General features: G+C 48.7%; 1 protein-coding gene and 1 long non-coding RNA gene across 3 annotated transcripts; one reads left to right on the top strand and one right to left on the bottom strand.

Moving 5' to 3' along the window:
• Positions 1–8,698: 8,698 nt before the first annotated feature.
• On the top strand, positions 8,699–13,510 carry LOC128932771 (peroxisomal coenzyme A diphosphatase NUDT7-like). Of its 2 annotated transcripts, XM_054269473.1 has the most exons (4): positions 8,699–8,968; positions 10,343–10,501; positions 12,348–12,776; positions 13,381–13,510. In XM_054269473.1, exons 1-3 carry the CDS (start codon positions 8,699–8,701, stop codon positions 12,729–12,731), a joined length of 813 nt encoding a protein of 270 aa, XP_054125448.1. In that variant the 3' UTR covers positions 12,732–12,776; positions 13,381–13,510. The 2 variants fall into 2 exon arrangements, with proteins under 2 accessions (XP_054125448.1, XP_054125447.1); XM_054269472.1 differs by lacking the exon at positions 13,381–13,510 and having other exon boundaries at positions 12,348–13,064.
• Positions 13,511–18,409: 4,899 nt separating this feature from the next.
• LOC128950997 (uncharacterized) lies at positions 18,410–20,531 on the bottom strand. The gene is made up of 3 exons (XR_008484415.1): positions 20,456–20,531; positions 19,242–19,340; positions 18,410–18,555 (listed from the first exon to the last, which is right to left on the bottom strand). It is a non-coding gene; the product is annotated as an uncharacterized LOC128950997 (long non-coding RNA).
• Positions 20,532–20,761: the final 230 nt, after the last annotated feature.

Genomic DNA, 20,761 nt, shown 5'->3' with positions numbered 1-20,761 from the left:
GAGCGTGGACTGCTCTGCCTTTCCCCACTGCTCAGGCCCTGCCCTGGTGTTCCCAGGAGCTGGCAGGGAGTCCTCACATGCCACTGATAGCCTGTTCCAGTGCCATGTAGGAGATGCAGTCCCTGGCTTGGCTGGGCCAAGGCTGCCAGCCTTGCAGCAAAGGCTTCATGTTATGGCAGGTGGCACCTTCTGTTCACACTTTTGTCTATCAGACTTTGCATAAATCCACTCTGAGGTGCAGATTCCTGGCACAGCTGCTTACCACATCAGTTCCTTTTGCTGGCAGTCCTGCCCTTGGCAGTGCTTCAAGTTTGGTCTTGACTCCCTGATTCCCCCTAGGTGGGACACCTCCGTCCTCGCCGTTCCAAGGAGATCAGAGTGTCCTTCAAATCAAATGTCCCAGTCACCTACAGGAGGCACCTTGTGAAATGTAAGGTGACCAAAATCGAGTTTCAGCTGCCACCAAGGAAGGTTCCGGACTGGGATGACCAACAGTGCATTGTCACGTGGAAGAGTACCCCCAGGAAAGACCCAGGAGACAAATTCTATAAAATGCAGAAGGTAAGAAGCAAAATGGCAAAAAAAGCCAACCCAGCTTTTACAAAAAGAACCACCATAACACCATCACTGCTGGCTGTGCAGCTCCTGCTTCCTCTGACATCAGACAGCTGTGAGGTTCACCAGCAGTGCAGTCCAGGGGAGAGGTGGATGCACAGTGACTGGATGCACTCACACAAGAGGGGAAGCCTTTGGACCAGAGACCTTTAGCTACACAAACCATCAGTCTGTGCCACAAGCACAAGTGTTGCAGCCCATGTTGAAGGGGGGCAATGTTTTATGATTTTATCCCATTTTATGGTGTTAGAAATGTCTTCATCTCATTTGGTGCCTTTTCACCAACAAGGACTTAAGTCTGCTGCACTCTGTCTCTTCTTTTGAAGCAGAGAGAAATCCACTTCTCCTGCATATGCTGGTGAAGTCCAAGTTTTGTCTGCATGGATACCAGAGAATTTGGTTGTAGTCTCTGTATTGTGTGGGATATCTCATCATGGAGTAGCTCAGGCACTGTGTGACAGTATGGAGGAGTCCAGAGAAGGATCATCTCCAGAGACTCCGGGTTTTATTTTCATTATTGCCACGCAAACTCATCTTGGGCGAAGGTTCATTCTGAGTTTCTGGACCATTTTAAGGCTTCTAAACCATCCTCTTTTCTATCAGAACATCTGCAGTTGGAGACTTTCCTAGTGAGATCTCTCACATCCCAAAATGCCCATCCCCAGCTCCCAGCAGTGTGGCTGTTGCTCCACACAAGAAATCTGGAAAGCACTTTCTCCTAAGATAAGGAAAAGGTGCTTTCTAGAACTCTTCAGTCTTGGGGTTCTTCATCTACAGAGCTCCAGCAGGGGAAGTTAAACCAAATTTTGAGACCTGCTGGATTTATAGGGGACAGGAAGAGAGTCAGTCCCTCTACAAGGTTGAAGTACAGGGACTGGAACACAGCTATAGTCTCCGTGGGGATATTAACAGCTGTGGTAGTGACTGCTTGGATCAGTGGGTAGAAACAACTACTGTAGCAGAGCAGTCCCAATTTTGTCATCTTTCCAGGGAAGTAAAAGTGAATGGTCCTTTCTAGTCCCGCTGTGAGGCTGACCTTGGAGGCCAGAGGATTCCCTTCCAGGCCTGACCTTCTGGGCTCTGCTCAGTGACTCCTCCCTCCTGTGTTTGCAGGTGGTCGAGCCAGTCCCAGAAACGGATCACACTGAGGTGGAGGGTAGCACCCAGGAGGCCGAGGTGCGCCTCAGTGCTGCTGTGGCCTACACCCAGCTGAAGACGAACACCATCGTGGTTCAGTTCAAGAACACCTTGCCCTTCCACACAAGGACAGCCACGTGAGTGCTGGAGGCCAGGCACTGCTCCTCCTGGGAGCAGGAGCTGCCTTTGCCCAGGGCTGGCCCAGTGCCTGCTTGCCACAACTCTGCCCCAGCCCCAACCAGCACAGGCCCATTGTCGTGCACACAAGGCCAAGCAGGAGATGGTGGTCAGGAGAGCCTCAGTGCTGCCAGACCTTTCTGCTGAGAGCAGCCATGGGTTTGCTCTCACTGCATGTCACCTGTCCTCATCTGCTCAGGAATAAGTTTGCAGTCAAACCAAGACCTAAAGTCCAGAGTAAGCCCCTTAGCTTCCATGTCCTGGGCACCATGTTGGCCCTTTCCTCTCAAAGATCCAGACTTGGAAATACTGTTTAGGGCCACCCAGGACAGCAGTCTGAGCGGCAGGGTTGCCTGGGGAAGAAGGTGCTCCTCAGCAGAAAGTGATACCAGGAGTTCCTCAGACAATGTTACTGTACTAATTGCTTTATATTTATTGGACATTTTTTTTTATTCCTCCTTCTTGCTTTTCAGTTTCAGAATTCACAACACAGGGAAGGTACCTCTGGAATACTACTGGGAGGAACCTACAGCTAGTAAACCAGTGAAGAAGGGATACTCGGTCGCTCTGATGCGTAAGGGCATTTCACCCCAAAACATGAATTGCTTTTTCATCCTTGTCCACACGTCCACTTTCATCAGCATCTTCCCAGCCGCAGCTGGAGAGTTTTCTCCTTGTCCCTCTCTGCCTTTCAGCCTTTTCTCTTCTTGCTCTGCCCCTTCTGCTCTGCAAAGGAGCTGAGCCAGGCTCTGGGGAGAGCCACGTGCTGGGTCAGGACTGGGAAGGGGGACATCAGGTCATCTCTTTGAGAAGTCTGAGACTGGGAAAAGCAGTGATGTAACAAGTGACCTGCCCTGGAGCCACTGTCTGTGTGCAGTTCCTCACTCCAGGGCAAATGCAAAGTCACTGTCTAAAAGCAACTCTCCTGCTTTGGCACAGGAATGTGTGCTGCAGGCAGAGACCCTGCTCCCAGACACTATTTCCTGCTAGAATAAAGGACTTGGCCAGAGATGCTCCAAGTGCATCCCAGCTCTCTTCCACCTACGTGCAGCAGGAGGCGGAGTTGCTGGGAACACAGGTCTTTGAAAGGTGTTCTCTTGCTCCCTTGCAGGTCGGCTCCTCTCTTCTAAAATTATAAAGCATCGCAGAAAGCTGCTGCGACGTTACTGGCGGCGGCTGGCCCGTCCTCCTAAAGTGCGGCGGTGGCCTGACAAGAAGCAGCAGCATTCCAAGTGGTGGCAGCAGCTGCAGCAGCAGCAGCAGCAGCCCGAGCAGCCAGCCCCTTCCAAGAAGAAGAAAAAGACAAAGCACGTCTCTCTACAGCATAGCAGTTCCTCCATGGAAATCTTCCCAGATCTGACCGATGAAACACCGGCGGCACTGTTCTCCATCGACCCCTACCGCGGCACCCTCGCTCCTGGCCAGATGCAGACCTTCCACGTGCGCTTCGCCCCGAAGGCTGTGGGCAAGTTTAAGACCATCATGGTGTGCAGGTGGGAAACGTCTCCACCAACTCACGCTACCGATGGGTGTCACTGAATCACAGGGTGGGACAGAGTGGAAGGGACCACAGTAGGTCATCTGGTCCCACTTCCCTGCTCAGGTGGGGTCGTCGCTGAGCACAGGGTTGTGTCCAGAGGGCTCTGGAATAATTCCAGTGAGGGACACTCCACACTCTCTCTGGGCAAGCTGTCACCTACACAGGAAAGAAGTTCTTCCTCAAGTTCAGGTGGAATTTCCTGTTCAGGTGCTGCCATTGCCTCTTGTCCTATTGCTGGGCATCACCAAGCACAGCCTGGTTCATCCCCCCTAACACCCTCCCTTCAGTCCCTCTGACTGGGATGGGGAGGTGGGCATGGAGTCAGGCAGCCCCAGAGAGGCAGCAGAAACACCCACAGGAGCACAGAAAGATCTGTGGAAGGCCAGATCATCTGGCCTTGGAAGGGAGGCACTGGGAAAAGACACCGTATGAAACATCACGCTCCCGGAAGGTTGCAAAATCTGGAATGAGAGATCTGGGCACCAGCCAGTCCCTAGCTCTGGTTCCTTTGGGGACAAGCAAGGCCTGCTTCTCTACATGGAACCCTGTGTGCTGTAGGTGGTTCCCAGGCACTTAACAGGTCATGGTCCTGCCCTTGCACCTCTGTGCAGTGAGTGCAGTTATTTAATGTGCTGCTCACTGCTTGCACAGAGAGAGGATGCAACACTGTGTGCTTTGCAAGGAGGCAGAAAAGCAGCTGGCTGTAAATGTTCCTCTGGCTAACACCAGTCCCCTTCTTCCTAGGATTCCTAAGCTGAGGCCAAGTCAGAAGAAGGTGCGGCTGATTTTGAGAGGCAGGGCCCGGGACAAGAAGAAGATGAGGTTTGGTAAACCCAAACGCTCGGCGTTACGGCAGGCAGAGGAGAGCCCGAAGCCCAAGAAGAAGGTGCACTGGAAACTGCCCCCTGAGTGAGAGCGTTTGTGTCAGCTGGAGCCTCCACAGGAGCCAGCAGCACCGTGCCTTCTGCTGCTGGTGGTCTCCCACCCTTCACCAGAGACCTCCGCAGCTACCCTTCCAGTGAACGCCTCTAGCTTATCTTTTAGTTACCTAAGTTAATTCACTAACTGTTGTTTAATTGTTGATTAAACAACTGGCAATAAATCGTTAGTTGTCAGCTTGTCTTGGTTGGAAAGACAGGTGTCTGCAGGACCTCTCTGGAATGGAAAATGTGACCCCCTTCCCTCCAAATTACTGTAACTGAAATTAAGGGGCTTTCAGGCAAAGATATGGGAAAAGGAGTAACAGTTCTTTACTAGCGTGTAAGGCAAACAAAAACAACACTGGCAGCAACAACAAACAGAACCAGATACCCAACCACGGCCTTCCCTTCGCTGCAGGCACTTCCCCTTTGCTGTAGTTCTGGTCACAGCTGGGCAGGGAAGGGAGGCAGCTAATGAATAAAGCAATTACTGAAGAAATTTTAATTAAGCTACACCAAGGAATACGCTGGCGAGCTCAAGCACTGTGTGATCAATTCGGAAGAACTTATTGCTGTGAGGGAGTCTATACAGGAATCAAACAGAGACTGAACAATGCTCAATTTGTTAAAAGGTAAATAAGAAAGTGATGAGAAAACACCCTGGTGAGGGAAGAGCCCTAGCCCTTAGATCCTTTCAAAATATGCAAATAAATTACACTGAGTTCCCCAGAATACAGAGGTGGAAATACCTTCTTGTAATAGTTGATCACCTCACCCACGGGGTAGAAGCCTTTCCTACCTCACCTGCAACTGCCTCCAAAGTGGCTAAGATGCTATTAGAACAAACCATTCCCAGATATGGCATAGTGAAAGAATAGACTCAGATAAGGGAACGCACTTGAGAAATTTTACATTCTATATGTGTGGAATTAGACATAAATTGGAGATTTCATACCCCGTGGCACCCTCAAGGCTCTGGATGTGTGCAGAGAATGAATGCTATCCTTAAGAACCATATTACCAAATTAATGGTTGAAAGCAGATTAGCATTATTAGAGATCAGAACTGCTCCAAGAAAGGGCAGAGGAGTTTCTCCCAGTGAAATGTTACTTGGGTTACCTTATCTGGGAAGGGAGGAGGGGTTGCCAATGGCTGAAACTAATGACTCAGCTCTCAGAAATTATTTGCAGGCAATTGCACTCTCTCTCATGGATCTTAGAAGAAAAGAGTTGTAACCCCAAACATCACCTCTAGACTTTCACATACACCAGGTAAAACCAGGAGATTGGGTTCTAATAAACTTGGAATGATGATGCCTTAACAGCAGCATGGGAAGGTCCCTTTCAGGTACTTTTAACAACTGAAACAATTACCAGGACTGCAGAAAAGCTCTCACGCCTCTCAAGTCAAAGGGCCAGTGGAAGCTCCTCCCCAAACTTGCGCAGTGGTACAAGGAAGTGACCCTTAAAAGTTAATCTTCAAAAGATGATTTAATAGTGAACAGTCAAGGGCAAGACTGGACTGACCTCTGTATTTGCCACCTGAGAGCCTTTTGCTCCTCTGTGGGCTGCAACCCCTTGGGCGTTGAGCAGTGGGAATATAAGGCAAACCAGACTTTGACAAAAGAGGAATAGGAGATTATGTTCTAAGCCTCTGCAAATTGCTGGATGGAGTGTCATGGCTTCTATGCTTCACCTCTACATCCCTGCAGTGTGCTGTTCTAGTGCACAGAGCTCAGGAAACAGGTATGGATACCGAGGAAGGCAACCTTTGGTGCTACAGTCACCATCTGAGGTTTGCATCATCCCAGCAAGCACAGATGGAACTGCTGATGGCAGACACTGCACACAAGCGTATCTACATCCTGCTTTGCTTGAGTTGGAGGAGAACTATGGACAGCAACCAGAACTGACAAATCAGGAACTTTTAAATAGACTGAATTTAACACTGACCTCAGAAAAGACTGATTAATCTTATTTATAACTGCTTCACAAAAGGAGCCAGTTAGTGCTGACCAGACAGGGTAATTAAATCAAGGGGTTCAGCAATAAAAGGATAATAAAAGGAAAGGGTGGATTGTGAGAGATGAGGTGAGATTTTGCTGAAGCCAGAAGGTTCTTAGGTTAAAGAATGAAAGGTGTTGGTTCTATGTGGTGTTGTTTGGATTTGTTCTGGTTGGTTTGTTGAGTGTTTGTGAGCTGGGAGGGGGGCGGAGTTGGAGACCTAAACAGAAGTAGGATGAGAGGGGAGGGGACCGTAAATTTGCAGATAACAGCAAGGTGGGAGCATGTGTCAACTTATTGGAGGGTAGGAGGGCTCTGCAGAGGGACCTGAACAGGCTGGATAGATGGGCCAAGTCCAACAACATGAAGTTTAACAAGTCCAACTGCCGAGTGCTGCACCTTGGCCACAACACCCCCTGCAGCGCTACAGGCTGGGGACAGAGTGGCTGGGCAGCGGCCAGGCACAAAGGGACCTTGGGCACTGGTCAGCAGCCAACTGAGCATGAGCCAGCTGTGTGTCCTGGTGGCCAAGAAGCCAGTGGCTCCTGGCCTGGATCAGGAATGGTGTGGGCAGCAGGAGCAGGGAGATCATCCTTCCCCTGTGCTCAGCACTGCTGAGGCCACACCTCGAGTGCTGTGTCCAGTCTGGGCCCTCAGTCTGGGAAGGATCTTGGGATGTTTGAGCATGTCCAGAGGGGGCAACGAGGATGGAGAGGGGCTGGGAACACAAACCCTGTGAGGAACCCCTGAGGGAGCTGGGGGTGCTCAGCCTGGAGAAAAGGAGACTCAGGAGACTTTACCACTGTCTACAACTCCCTGAAAGGTGGTTGTGGTCAGGTGGGGCCCGGTCTGCTCCCAGGCAACAAGTGACAGAAGGAGAGGGCACAGTCTTAAGCTGTGCCAGGGGAAGTTTAGATTAGATGTTAGAAAAAAAATTCTTCACTGAAAGAGTGACGGCACACTGGAATCGCCTGCCCAGGGAGGTGGTGGCGTTGCCAACCCTGGACATGTTTAAAAAAGAGTAGATGTGGCACTCAGTGCCATGGTTTAGTTGATGAGGAGGTGTTAGGTCATGGGTTGAAGTAGATGACCTTAAAGGTCTTTTCCAATCTAATTCATTCTGTGATTCTGTGAAAAGTTGGCAGTCGGGAGAGAATGGAAGTTCCTGAGTACCCATCCAATGGCAAAGGGGATAGGGACAGCCCCGACCAGGAAAGGCTACAAAAAGAAGCCATTTCCTCAGGGGGGGCAGTCTTGGTCTGTCAGGCAAGGGCAGCACACACCTGGCTCATTACTAATAGAGTATTCTTTTGCTTCCACCATTTGTCCCCACTGAATTGCATCTAAAGGTCCGTGCATTTCCAACACCATGGAGGTGGAATAAGGTGATCATTAAGGTCCCATCCACATTCTGTGGAAGGGACCTCCTGTGGTTCCTCCTCTCCCAACTATGGTTCTGTGACTGGTCACAAATGCAGCCCTTTCACGGTCCTTCTCCCACTGGGAGCTGCTCCAGTGCCGGAGTTCAGGCGGGACTGGATGGAATCCACGGAGCCTCCGCACATCTGGGGCAGCGCGGCCCCGCAGCTCCCGGCACAGGGACAGCCCGGAGGGGGAAAGGGAAAAAGGGAACTGTGGAAAACGCCAATAATTTGTTTTTAAAATTTTAAAAGTTTAATAGTAATACAATGGTTATAAAAATAGCAATACAATTAGAGTAATAATAATTTGGACACTTTGAATTAGGACAATATGAGACAATAGAGACAAAGAGTTATGGACGTCTGGGTACCTTTTTCTGGGAAGCACAAGCTCGAAAAAGGACACCCGTTAACAAAGGATTAACCCTTAAAAGCAATAATAGCCTGTTGCATATTCATATATTTCATACATGATGCATAAATTCCATTCAAACACAGGATTCTGTCTGGTCAGTGCCACCTTCTTCCTCTGAATCCTAACAGCGCCTTTGAGGCAGGAAGAAGTTCGTTTCTTGTGATAATGGGGCAATAATTTCTTTTTCTGTGAAAGATTTAGGTGTCCTGTGGCTGCTGTATCGCTGAGAGTCCTTTCTTAAAAAAAAAAAAAAAAGTATCCTCCATAGCATAGTTTCTATTCTAACATTTTTTAGCACTTAAAACTATATTTAAGAGAAGTAACACAGCATTACTTTCTAACACAACACATGTAATATCCATTTTAACATTTGCGAACAGCCAAACACGAAAAGCACGCATTTGTCACAGGAGCGATCGAGCGCCGAGTGGTGGGGCCGCGTCGGGGCCGGGCCGGGGGCGGTGCCGGAGATGGCGGCGGAGCGGGAGGAGCCGGGCCCCGCTCCCGGTGCCTGTCCCGGTCCCGGCCCGGGGCATGAGCGGGGCACGGCCCGAGGGTGCCCGAGCTCCGCTCTGCCCGCTCCTGGGCACGGCGCCATGGAGAGGGCCCGGCACCGCCTGAGGCAGTTCGATATCGGGGACAGGTTCTCCGGCCTGCCGCTGCCCAGAGCCGCCGTGCTGCTGCCGCTGATGGTGCGAGCGGGGCGGCTGCACCTGCTGCTCACCGTCCGCTCGCTGCAGGTACCGGGGGCTCCGGGGACCGTCGGGGCGCGATCCCGGCAGCTGCGCCACCCAGTGCCCCCTGTTCCCGACCTTGTGCCCAAGGGCACGGCCGGGTGTTTTTACACTGATGTGATTCTGGTGTTTGCGTGCCAGGAACACGCCGGGATCCCGGAAACCCGTGACGGGAAATTAACATTTGCACAGCCGGCAATGGTTGCTTACTTAAATAAGGAAACTGACCGTGGAGCGCAGCTTTGTTAAATGAGGTTTTTCAGTCTGCGGTTAATATTACTCTTCTCTCCCTTTACTATACAAAAGACAACAACCCAAGGGTGACAGAACTCTTTCTCCAGCATTTTGTTTTCTTCTACAACTCTTGTTTTCCGTCCTTGTGTCACATCAACTGCCTGTGCTCAGGAATTACTTTTTTCTGTTGCTGGGTCTTACTTAAAAAACAATCACAGTTACATAGCTGTTAAATGTAAATGTGTTTGTTACTGATCCTTGATGCACAAGCCTACTACTGGAATGTATTTAAAGCTGTCTTAGAAATAACTCACTTTTTGATACAGTCAGGAGGGGACACAGTCTTTGAAGCAATAACTAAATAATTTAATTTGCAATGAGTCAGCTGAGTCGGGTGTGTGTCTCCCTCCCCAAAGGCAGAAACACACACACACACACACTGACAAAATGGCAATCTTTTATCCTCTTTTGCAGTTGGGGCTCGTCCCATTGAGTGCCTACTCAGGAACTCAGGCTCTGCCGACTGCCAACTTTTCTGTCCTTTCTCTTCTCACCCTTCTCCCTGTTCTGGTTATGTCTTCAACCCTGCCCCTCTTCCAGTTCTCAACAACACCCAACAGATTAAACAAAACACATTTTAACCATTTTCCAACCATTTCCATTCTTTTGCTCTGTAATCTTTTGGGCTGAAGCAAAATGTTATTTCCTCTCTCATGGGTATGTTATTTAATTGTGTCTTTCAAAGGTTTTTGCTCTTAGAGTATTTTGATCTTGCTCTACAAGTTGTCTGTCTGGATTAATCTGTCAGTCATTTACATAAACAAGATGATGCAAAATGTGAACTTTGGCATACTAAAGCAGAAGTTCCGGTATGAATTACACAATGGTGTACAGGTACAGGGTATTTTTTGATAGTGAGGATTTATGGATTAGCAGGAGATAGCTACCTCAGCATTTTCTTAGCTGGCTACTCTTGCTAAGGCATGTTTCTTCTGGTCTGCGGAATCCTAAACCACCATTTCCAGCTTCTTTGACTGGAAAGATAAACACAAAGGGATGCTGCAATACCAACACGTATCAGTGTGGATCCAATGAGAAACATAAACCTTGTTCTATTTAACAGTACTTTACTCCTTTACATTCTAGCTGAGAAGATCACCAGGGGACGTGTGTTTTCCAGGAGGTAAAAGGGAAGACACTGATAGAGATGACATTGACACTGCTCTCCGAGAAGCTAAAGAAGAAGTGGGTCTTCAGCCAGAGAAGGTGGAAGTCATCTGTAGGCTGATGCCTGGAATTGATAAAGTAAGTCAGCCTATCAGTACAGAATAAGTTTGGGTGGTTTTCACTTGTGTGGTTGGCAGTGACCTTTTCAAGCCTGGAACTGTCAAGAGGCGCCACTTCTTCGTGTGCCCAGCCCGTGTGTCCAGCAGAGGCCAGGGAAAGGGTTCTTGCCCAGGGTTTGGTGTTTGTGAGAGCAGCTCTGGGGCACCCCACAGCCAGCGCTGCCCTGTGAGAGCTCAGCAGAGAGCCATGAGAGCAGTCACAGCGAGCGGGTGATGGATGAGCAGCCAGGCTGAGAGAGGGGGGCTTGCTCAGCTTGAAGGCTGCCAGGGGATTTGGCTGCTTTCTTCTCCTGGCGTGTCAGAGAGGGGATGATACCAGAACTCTTCTTGAGGCAATGGACACAGCAGCGGCATGGACATTGTGATGAGATGCAAGAAAGAAATTCTCTTCACCATGAGGTCAGCCCAGAAGCAGAGCAGATGTTGCTGACAGGCTGTACAGTCCCCATCCCTGGAGCTGTGCAGGGCTCACTCTCCCAGGCAGGGTGGCTGCTGTAGCCTCACAGCTGCCCTGTCTGGTGTCTGCTGACTCCAGGGCTGTGCAGACAGAGAGGGGATGTGCACCTGGATTGTGTGCATCATCTTCCTCTAGCAGGGAGACTCCCAGAGGTGTCTTTGGAGTGTAGGTCACCATTTGTAAATTAACAGGTTCTCAATTTCAATAGCAGTGTTCAGTATTACATAGGGTCAGTTTTCCCATAGAACAGAGGCATTTCTGTTTCTGAAGATTATTTTTGTTTACCAGGTAGCACTTTATCACTATGCCTCCTGTTCTTCTATCTGATAGCAATATCCTCTCCCCATTAAAAATGGAAACAACTACTTTTGAAATTTTATTGCAAAAAGCTTTATTTAACTTCTTAAATTATTCTACATTTTTGTACAGATAACCTTAAAGCCACATAGCTCCATAGCAGTGTGTAAAAAGGATCATATTTTCCCTGTTTTCCAGCCAATTACTTCAGTCAGTAGGAGAGATGGTGAGGGTTTTGGACCATGAGCATTGTACATGTCAGATGACACTCTGTCTGCTCAGTGTATACATTCCAGGTGCTTCTGACTTGGACGAAATCTTTCCAGACTTGAATCAAATACCACAATCACTGTTTTGCTCTTCCTCCTTTCTACAGGACAGTGGTCTTTGTTAGTGTGAACAAACCGAACTAGCAATGTATCCTAAAGAATTTTGGTGTTCTGTTGATGCAAACTATGATTTCAGTGATTTTGCCTTCCCATGGAAGCAGGGATTACATTTAGAATTAAAATGTCCATAAATGATGTGTTTCAAAAAGTGTTACATTTTATGGCTAAATACATTGCAATAATATTTCTGTACCTATAGAAAAATAGTTCCATATTCTGGAAAATTCCTATATCCTGGGAAAACAATACAGAAATATGATCTATGATAGGGAAAATTTGGATTAAAATCAGAATTAAAAACGTCAGTAAGGAAGAGCCATGGGAAAGCATGCATGCTTTTGTACTTCTGTAGCAAACTGGCAAGCCTTTTTAACTGCTCTGTGATTATACAGGATGAACAGAGTATTTGTAAAGTCATTTTTGACAATACAAAAATATGACTTCAAATTCTTCAAGTCAAATTACATAGATTGCCATTAGGGGGACTAAATTGCATTGCAGTTGAAAACAGTTCATAGGCTTCTTGTACTCATTTTGTAACAATGAAATGTTTTTTTTAAGTAATGAACATTTTTACTCGGTACAAACATAAGTGTATGAGGGTTTTGTTGATTTTTTTAAATTTACTTATTTATTGTTTGTTTTTTTCTGTCTCTTTTTAGATGAATAACTTGGTGACACCAGTCATAGGATTTATAGAGGAAACATTCCAGGTCACTCCTAACCCAGATGAAGTGAGCGAGGTTTTTGTTGTGCCTTTGGAGTACTTTGTCAAGCCCTTAGATTACAAGACCTTCTCTTATAAAACCTCCTCAGGGTACTCAACTCGAGTACACTGCTTTACATACCATGACCAGGAACACAGAAAGTCATTCAAGATATGGGGACTGACTGCACACTTTGCTGTATTTCTTGCTCTTGTAATTTTTGGAGAGAGACCTACCTTTGAAGTGGATTATGATCTTGACAACTTATTTTCATCCTCTGAGAATTACTTCACTAATTTGTATGCATCTATACATGAAAGGAAGAAGAGTAATCTGTGACAACATGGTCTGGTCATGAATTTATTTTGAAAGAGGAAAAAGGAGGTTGGTTCATTTCCTTTGTACCTACTTTTTGAAAGCTACACTTGAATTTCATCGGAATTGGGAACTTTAAGATGACGATCTCTAATTAGATTAATACAATTTTTAATCTAAGAGCTGTGAGAAGCACACAATATTTTTTTATGAAACAGACTTGAAAAGGTCTGTTTCAGTTCTTTCTCAGTTTCAGTGCCTTTGTTCTGTGTGATCAGAGATACTTTCTGTGCTTTGTTTTGTCTGTAATGAGATAATACTATTTGATGGAAATTGTGTCTGAGTTAGCCTAGGAAAGCTTTCAGGGATCTGTCTGCCTCTTACATGTGCCATGCATGGACAACATGATCCATACAGTCTTGTGGGGTGTCTTTGAGCACTTACAGAATGCACAATAAAAGTACAAAAGGTTTCAGGTGCTTTCACAATCTTTTTTTGTTTTGTTTGGGTTTGTGGAGGGAAGAGGGCAGGTCAATATGTGCAGTGAATTTTGGTTAATTTAACATTTCTCACAAGGCAATTCCATAGGCTATGGAAAACTCAGGATACAGACAACAGGACTGAAGTTTGTCCCTCACCATCTTGTTATCAAATCTCACTCAGCTGCTGGCAGGAGCCTTCTGCAGGACAGAAAAGTGGAGGTGAGGATTCATGAGGACAACCCACCAAATAAACAACAACAGAGAGGGGTTCAGAACGTACAAAACAGCCCCTGAAGAATCGTCAGAGACCAACACTGCACAGCAAGAGCCTCTGAACAGTTAATGACTGAATGCTCCACGCCAAACACACTGAAACCTGAAGACAAGATAAAGCAGTATAAATTTGAGTCAAGAAGTTGTTAGGAAAATTAATCCACAAACATCAGAGGTTTATGTCCAAAAAGGAGCCAGAGGAGTCCTTTTACTTTATTTGAATAAAGGGAGAGGCCATGGGGCATTCCCCAGGGTCTCTCCAATTTTTGGAGGACACAGCCTCCTTTTTATCCCAATTTCCAGCCACATTTCCCTTCTCTCTTTCCCCCTTGGCTGAGGTACTTGAGAGCTTCAGACTCCCCAGTATGCCTGATACCAAAGATTTTCCTCTAAGGTATAACCCTCCCTTTTAATTTTTAATTCTTATGGAATTTAGGGGGGGGGGGGGGTTTCTTCCCCATTGTTTTCTTTCATCTTTCAATGTCCAATTTAATTTAGCAGCAAACCTAAAGTTTATTTGTAAAAGCAAATCTCTTTTTCCATTCATCAGTCAGTGGAATCCTTCCCATTGTTTATCTCCTAGTGCTGGTTTTATCTACCAGCAGACCCACAGGTAGTTTGTAAAGACAAATCTGCCATTCCTCTCAAAATCAGTTACCATGATAGCACAATCTGGCCAGTGTGTGATCACAGCTAGAATCCCCATTGCTTGGCACAGCTGGCACGTGTGCAGTTAGTTGGGAGCCAGAGAGCTGCAAAAAGGGGTGCTGCTGGGGATGCTCCTCTTGTTAAACTCAGCAGCAAAGTGGCACAAGTTAGAGCAGTGATTTTCACTTTAGAACACCTTTGCCTTTGGGAGTGCACCTCACAGAGGCTGCTCTTCTGGAGTTTGAAATCCCATTTTGGATGGGAAAGCATCCAGAAGGCAGAGGAAGAGCATCAGGGGAGCCCTGCAGGGTTCCCTTGCATCTGGCCAGGAGCAAGGGCTGAAAGGCTCCTGCCACCCTCCCCTGTGCCACCTGAGCTCCTTGCATGCCCCAGCAGCTTCCTGGTGCCTCTGGCTGCAGATCCAGCTAAGATCCAGTCCTGTCCAGAGATAAAATCCTGAAGCAGCTCCACAGGTGCTTTGTTGCTTTGTCCCTGTGAGTTCTGCAGTTCCAGTCTGTAAACCTGCAGGTTTCTAGCCTAAGCTGCTCATGTTATATTAGACCTGCTTATATTTTATACTGCACTGACAATATGTAGATACTGTATTGGCAATAAGTTCAGTCATAATGACCCACACGATCAGTGCCACACATCTCACACCTGACCAAGAGTGCTCTCTCTGAGCCTGCCGCAATCCCCAGGGTTATCTGGGCCAAAGTACCCCAAGGTAACGTGGCTGCTCTCAGACTGTCATCCATGACCATCCTAAGGGTGTCACTGCCTTCATGACAGGGGTTTAGAGCATTAGCTCTCCAATTCCAGTGGCAAGGGACAGGTGGGACTTCAAGTAGTGGTTAAGGGTGGCTATAAAAGCTCCAGGTGCTTCCCAGAGGTGGAAAGGATCCAGTTCTCTGTCCTGAAGAGCTTTACTGGGAGAAGAGGAAGACAGTGCAGGATCTCATGGAGTTTGCACCATGCCTGGGCAGGGCTCAGCTTTCACAGATTTCTTCCCTAAGAGATTCCTTTCCCTCCTTTATTGGTAAACAAGATGTGCCAATGCCAATCCTCGAGGTTCTTATGGCTCTGTAGGTTCTTCAAAGAGCTTCCCAGTTTCCCTTGGTCTTCTCAAGGTTTGTCTTCTGAAGAATATTTGGATGATTCAGTTTCTTTATCCTCAGCTGAAATCTCAAGGTTGGCAGTATCACTGAAGAAGAAACCACATCATTCCCATCATACAGGTATAGAAATTGCCTTTTTTTTAAATAGTATTTTTTTCTGCTTAACCTCTGTATTCCAGAACAGGAGAGAAATACTTTATGGAATCATACACCAATAAAAAAAGTAAATGAGGGCTATCATGAATAAGGCCATTTGGAGATCACAAAGTTCACCAGTTCAGTTGCCCTTCTTGCCATTTACACAGCAAATGAAGAAGAGTTTGCTGGTGCTTGGCCCTTCACTGACTCTGAATATTCTGCTCACTTTCTAGGTAGAAACCCTTGAATACACATATTTCTCTCAGTCACAAAAGAGAACACACCACAAGCTCTCCAAATTCAGCAAGTGGCCCAGAAATGTTGCAATCTGATTGTGGCAGTACCTATCTGAGAGCTCCAAGTGTGGAGGATGGGCTGGCCACAAGCAAAGGCAGCTCTGGGAGGGAGCACAGCTGCTACTCCTCCAACTTCCCAAGTGGGAATAACCCTCCCACCTGTTCCACCAGATCCAGTGTGCTGCTGGGGGAGCCCTCAGCTGAAGGGGCCTGGGGAGATGTTGGACACTAGCCTGTTGTTCAGGTGTGACAATCAGTGACCCATCAGTGACTCCATCATCACAGATGGTCACAGACGATTCATCCTTTTCCTTTTCTTCTTCCTCTGGGTTTTTTTCTTCCTCTTGCAGTATCTCCTCCTCTTCTGAAGGAAAGAATTATCCATAAATAGAAGGCAAGGCACATTGCCAATCCCATTGAAGCTGAGAAGTCCCACTTCCCCAACACTGGCCTGTCCCAGAAACAATGGATGCTGCTGCTCCTCTCTGAATCCTCATGTTCATTCTCACTCACAGGGCATCATCTCATCCCCTGCAATGCCACGCACATCCAACCCTGCCAAAAGCCCTTCCAGCCTCTCTCACAGCTTTCCCAAGCTTTTCTGCCTGGCCATCATCTTTCCAGGCCTACAGCAATGTGCTGGCAAGATCCTGGGAAAAGGATCCTGGGAAAAAGCCTAAATGGACTCAACTGCTCAAAACTCAGGAGGCAACCAGAGAGGCCAAAGTGTTGGTCTGGCAGCTCTGCAACTTCCAGGCTTGTGGAGATGGGTGTGAGCTGCCTGATGTGTGATGGCAGGGGGAAACCAGGGGATCTTCCTGGGAGCCAGCAGACAGTGCTCACCTTTCAGCTTCCTGGGCCGGTACTTGGTAACCCCAGGGAAGGTCCCCTTTCCCTTCAGGGTGATTTCTGCCGGTTCCAGATGAGCCACTTGGACCTGGAAAGTCTTGTGGAAGGCTCCCAGCTTTCCTGGCAGATAATAGACCTTCAACACTTGCTTCTGGCCAGGTGCAAGGGAACCCTGCAGGGACAGGAGAGGAGGAAGGGACTGCATCAGAGCTTTGCTGTGGGATGGCTCAGGGGACAGACAGGCTGAGGGGACAGGTTCTCATCCAGAAGAAACCATCAGACCACATCACTTTCTACCTTCCTTGTGCCCAAAAGCTGGCATCTCCACCCCTGGGGTGCAGTGTGTGCTCCTGAGCCTTCGCAGGGCTGCAGCCCCAGCATGGCTGGGGGGTTTCCCCCATTTTTTTCCCTCTTTTCCCCCCTTTTTTCCTTTAATTCTCTCCTGGGCTGCCTGACAGAGGGCCAGAGGCAATGACTTGTGCTACTCACTGTGGTGGGCACGACCACGGGCACTCCAGGCAGAGGCTTTGCTGCAGTGCCAGTGCTGCAGTTTGGCACCACGAAGGTGAATTCCATGACGCCGGTGTTCCGCAGGGTCACCTGTGCTTTGAGGGCTTTGTTAAACCTCTGCAGAGAGGACAGAGCAGGGAGAAGTTACAGACACAGGCCTGATGCTGGCAACCTCCTGCCTCTTTCATGGCACTGGAAGCACACAGCCACAGTGCAACACACAGCTACAGAGAGGTGGCAAAGCCTTGGAAAGGCCAGCAATAAATGAACCAGGGGACCAGGTCCTCTGCACTCTGAGGGGCCACCAACAGCCAGGAGAAACAGAGGAGGTGGCACTGAGATGTGTGAGATGAAGCCAAAAGCTTATGGAGCTAAAGAATGGAAGTTGTTGGTTCTGCATGTTGCTGTTTGCAGTTTGGATTTGTTCAGGTTGGTTTGTTGGGTGTTGCTGTGAGCTGGCAGAGGGACAGGGTTGAAGACATGACCAAAAGGAAGGAGGATGAGAGGGGAGGGGACAGAAAAGTTGGTGGTCAGAGAGAATGAAAGTTCCTGAGTGCCCCTCCAAGGGGAAAGGGGCCAGGGACTGTCCCAGCTAGGTACAGAGGGGATACAAAGATTGCCTTTTTGTTGGAGGGTGTGTTTGCTCCTCTCCGGGGACAGGGAGACACACACCCAGCTCGGCTGAATTGTTGCTAATGAACAGTTTTGTTTTGCTTTGACAACTTTGTCCCCATTGAATTGTATCTAAAAGTCAGTGCATTTCTGAGAGGCATTCCAGAAGAAAAGGCAGCTGCATGCAAATATTGGCAAGAAACAGACAGGTGACAAGAGAGACACACAGGACAACACAGGCAGTGCCAGCAACTGGAAGTATCTGTGGACTTTAAAGTGAAAAGAAGTAAAGTGGGGATTATTGTGGGACATTGTTTTCAGGTACTGAAGTGACTGAAAGCCCAAGTTCCTCCCTGGATGATTTTGTGGATCAAGCCAGAGCATTTGACAAGAGCATCTCCTTGGAGCTCAAGCTTTAGGAGCAGATCAGTGGGGGGGTATCCCAGGGACAGGTCCCTCTGGACATCTTCCCTGGGAGCCTTGTGCTCCCCAGGAGGCAGGGTCAGGTGCCTTGGAGAGGACAGTGTCCTGTCCCTCAGCCAGGGCAAGGGAGGGAGGGGTGGGGATGGCCATTTCAAACCAGCTGGGATGCTGGACTGTCTCTCACAGGTTGTGTTCCCAGCCCCAGAGCCAGCAGAGGAGCCGAGAGGGGGACAGAGCCTGGGATGGAGGTGGCCACAACGCCAGCCAAGGCAGGAGCAGCCTGTGGTACCTGCAGCCCCCAGTCAATCTCCTGCAGGTCCAGCTGGTAGCTGGGGCACGAGGCCTCCCCGGTCAGCACCACCTCGTAGCTGGGGCCTCCCTGCACGTGGCACAGCGCCCGGACACGCGCCACCACGTTGGCGTGCCCAAAGAAGGTGAAGGTGACCTGCTCGCTCTCTCCTGGCTGCAGCTCACCCCACAGCGGCCGCACATCAAAAACCTGCAGGGAGGGGAGATGGAGATGGTGAGAGTGGAAATGGATGCAGAAGAGCAGCTGTGTCCTGAAATAAAGCAGAATCACAGCCGGAGGGGCCTATTCCCCAAACACAGCCAGAATCACCCTAATCTCATCCTGTGTCCATGCCACTGACCAGTGGAGAGACCATGGGGAAAATCTTCTCCCATAATCATTTATCCATGAGTATAGACTACATTAAAGTCAACCAGAATGTCTCCTGGCAGCAAGAAATTCTCTCTGCTGCAGAACTTGTCTTTGGAAACACTTCTCACTGTCTTCAGAAAACCAGGAGACTTGGAGGTGGGAGCCCTTGGAGCTGGGGGAAGGCTCATCTGACTTCTGAGGCCTTTCTCCCTCTCTCTGACTTTATGTGCTGTTCTCTCAGGCTGCTACAGCCAAAGTTCCTACAAAAATGTCCTGAAAACCACCTGATGAGGTAAATGGGAGCAATGCCCTCCACAGGGGCTGCACAGGGAGCATCCTGGGGCAGCCCTACAAAACATCCCACATGGCCTCTCCAGCAACCACTGGCTTCAGCAGAGCTTTGTGATGGACTGGGAGGGATGTGAGGCCCCTCTGTGAGCAGTGCTGAGGGCCACCAGTGGCACTGGGGCTACAGAACCACCTCCCACACTGGAAACATGGATGTGAGACAAATTCCCACTTACCTCCTGCATTCCCAGCTTGGGGTGCTCCATCTCTGAGAACCAGCTCAGTCCCCTCATCCTCAGTGGCCTCTGAGACGCCCCAGGAGTGGATGACAGCCCCTGGAAAAAGCACCACAGGCTGCAGTGAGCTGGCTGCTGTGAGCAAGATCACTCTGCTGCAGGCTCCAGCACCTCCCACACCAGGAGCAGCTGGAAAGGGGCCTGGGCACAAACCAAGGGTGACAATGTCCAGGCCATCAGTCGAGTGTGGGTCCAAGGCCAGCCACAGATGAGACCTGGGCTCCATCTGCACTTGGTACATCAAACTTGCCTGAGGGAACTGGGTGCCCCCAGCACTCAGGCAGGGAGGGCTGGAACTACATAGTCTCTGAAAGTCCCTTCCAAGCCAAACCATTCCAGGATTCCAGGATGGCCACTTGAATTTCCCTGGTTTGCTTGTGCATACATGGCAACAACCAGGAAATAGAGATAATTTTTGCTTCTATTTGAAAACATTCAGCCACACTGTTCATATAGGGCTTTGTTTCTCCTGATTCAGAAAAACTGTGCAGTGTAGAAACAACTGGTATTTGTGTGTGAGCAGGTACAACCCTTCTCCAAAAACTTAATGCCAACACTGGGCTTTTGAGAAACTCTTCTGCTTCCTTACATCTTTTTTTTTAATTGCCCCATGAGCAGCCTCTGTTCCCCCTGATGCACAACAAGGGGCCACTTCCCACTCCAAAGTACTAATGTTCACCAGACAGATCAAAGGCCTTTTTCCTTGTTTGGAGGAAGAGACAGTGACTTTGCAAAGTCTTGCTTTACAAAAGACAGCTCTGGAGCTGTCACTGCAATACCAGCTTTTGGGTGAAGGCACAGATGTGAGTGCCCTAGCTGGGTTTGGAAGGGGCTACGTGGAGATCAGGACTCTTCATGGATTGACATACATGGGAAGCTGGAAGCCCTCTCATCATGATGCAGATAAAGACCTCATTTTACATTGTAAAGAAATTAAGCCAAAAAATCCCAAAGTCATCATAGGTCTGTAGGATCTGAGTGAGCTTCTCGGAGCAAAACTTTCCTATTTCCACCTCCCCAGACCCCCATGTCCAACTGCTACTTTCAGGGCACAGGACAGAAGGGCAGCAAAAAGGGAGGTTGGCATGAGTATGACTTTTTGGTGGCAAGTTGAGAGGAGGCAAAGCAAGTGGTAGGTGCACAAGAAAATCCACCTCTGATTTCAGGGAATGTTCTGCATCTTCTGGCTCCTGGTCAGAGTCCTCCTGAGCAGAATCCTCCTGGTAGGAGTCCTCTTGAGCAGGATCCTCCTGAGCAGGATCCTCCAGGGCAGCATCCTCCTGGGCAGGACCTTCCTGAGCAGGATCCTCCAGGGCGGAATCCTCCAGGGCAGAATCCTCCAGGGCAGAATCCTCCAGGGCAGGACCCTCCAGGGCAGAATCCTCCAGGGCAGAATCCTCCTGGACAAAATCCTGCCTTGTTTCTGGGGTTTCGGTCGGCTCCTCCACGCTTACAGTCCT

The sequence above is a fragment of the Melozone crissalis genome, unplaced genomic scaffold (genome assembly GCF_028551555.1).
Source record: "Melozone crissalis strain CALT ecotype California unplaced genomic scaffold, PUWL_Pcris_2 ptg000007l_1, whole genome shotgun sequence".
Taxonomy (NCBI): domain Eukaryota; kingdom Metazoa; phylum Chordata; class Aves; order Passeriformes; family Passerellidae; genus Melozone; species Melozone crissalis.
Note: the sequence above shows the minus strand (reverse complement) of the source record. Positions and strands in the feature narration are given on the sequence as shown.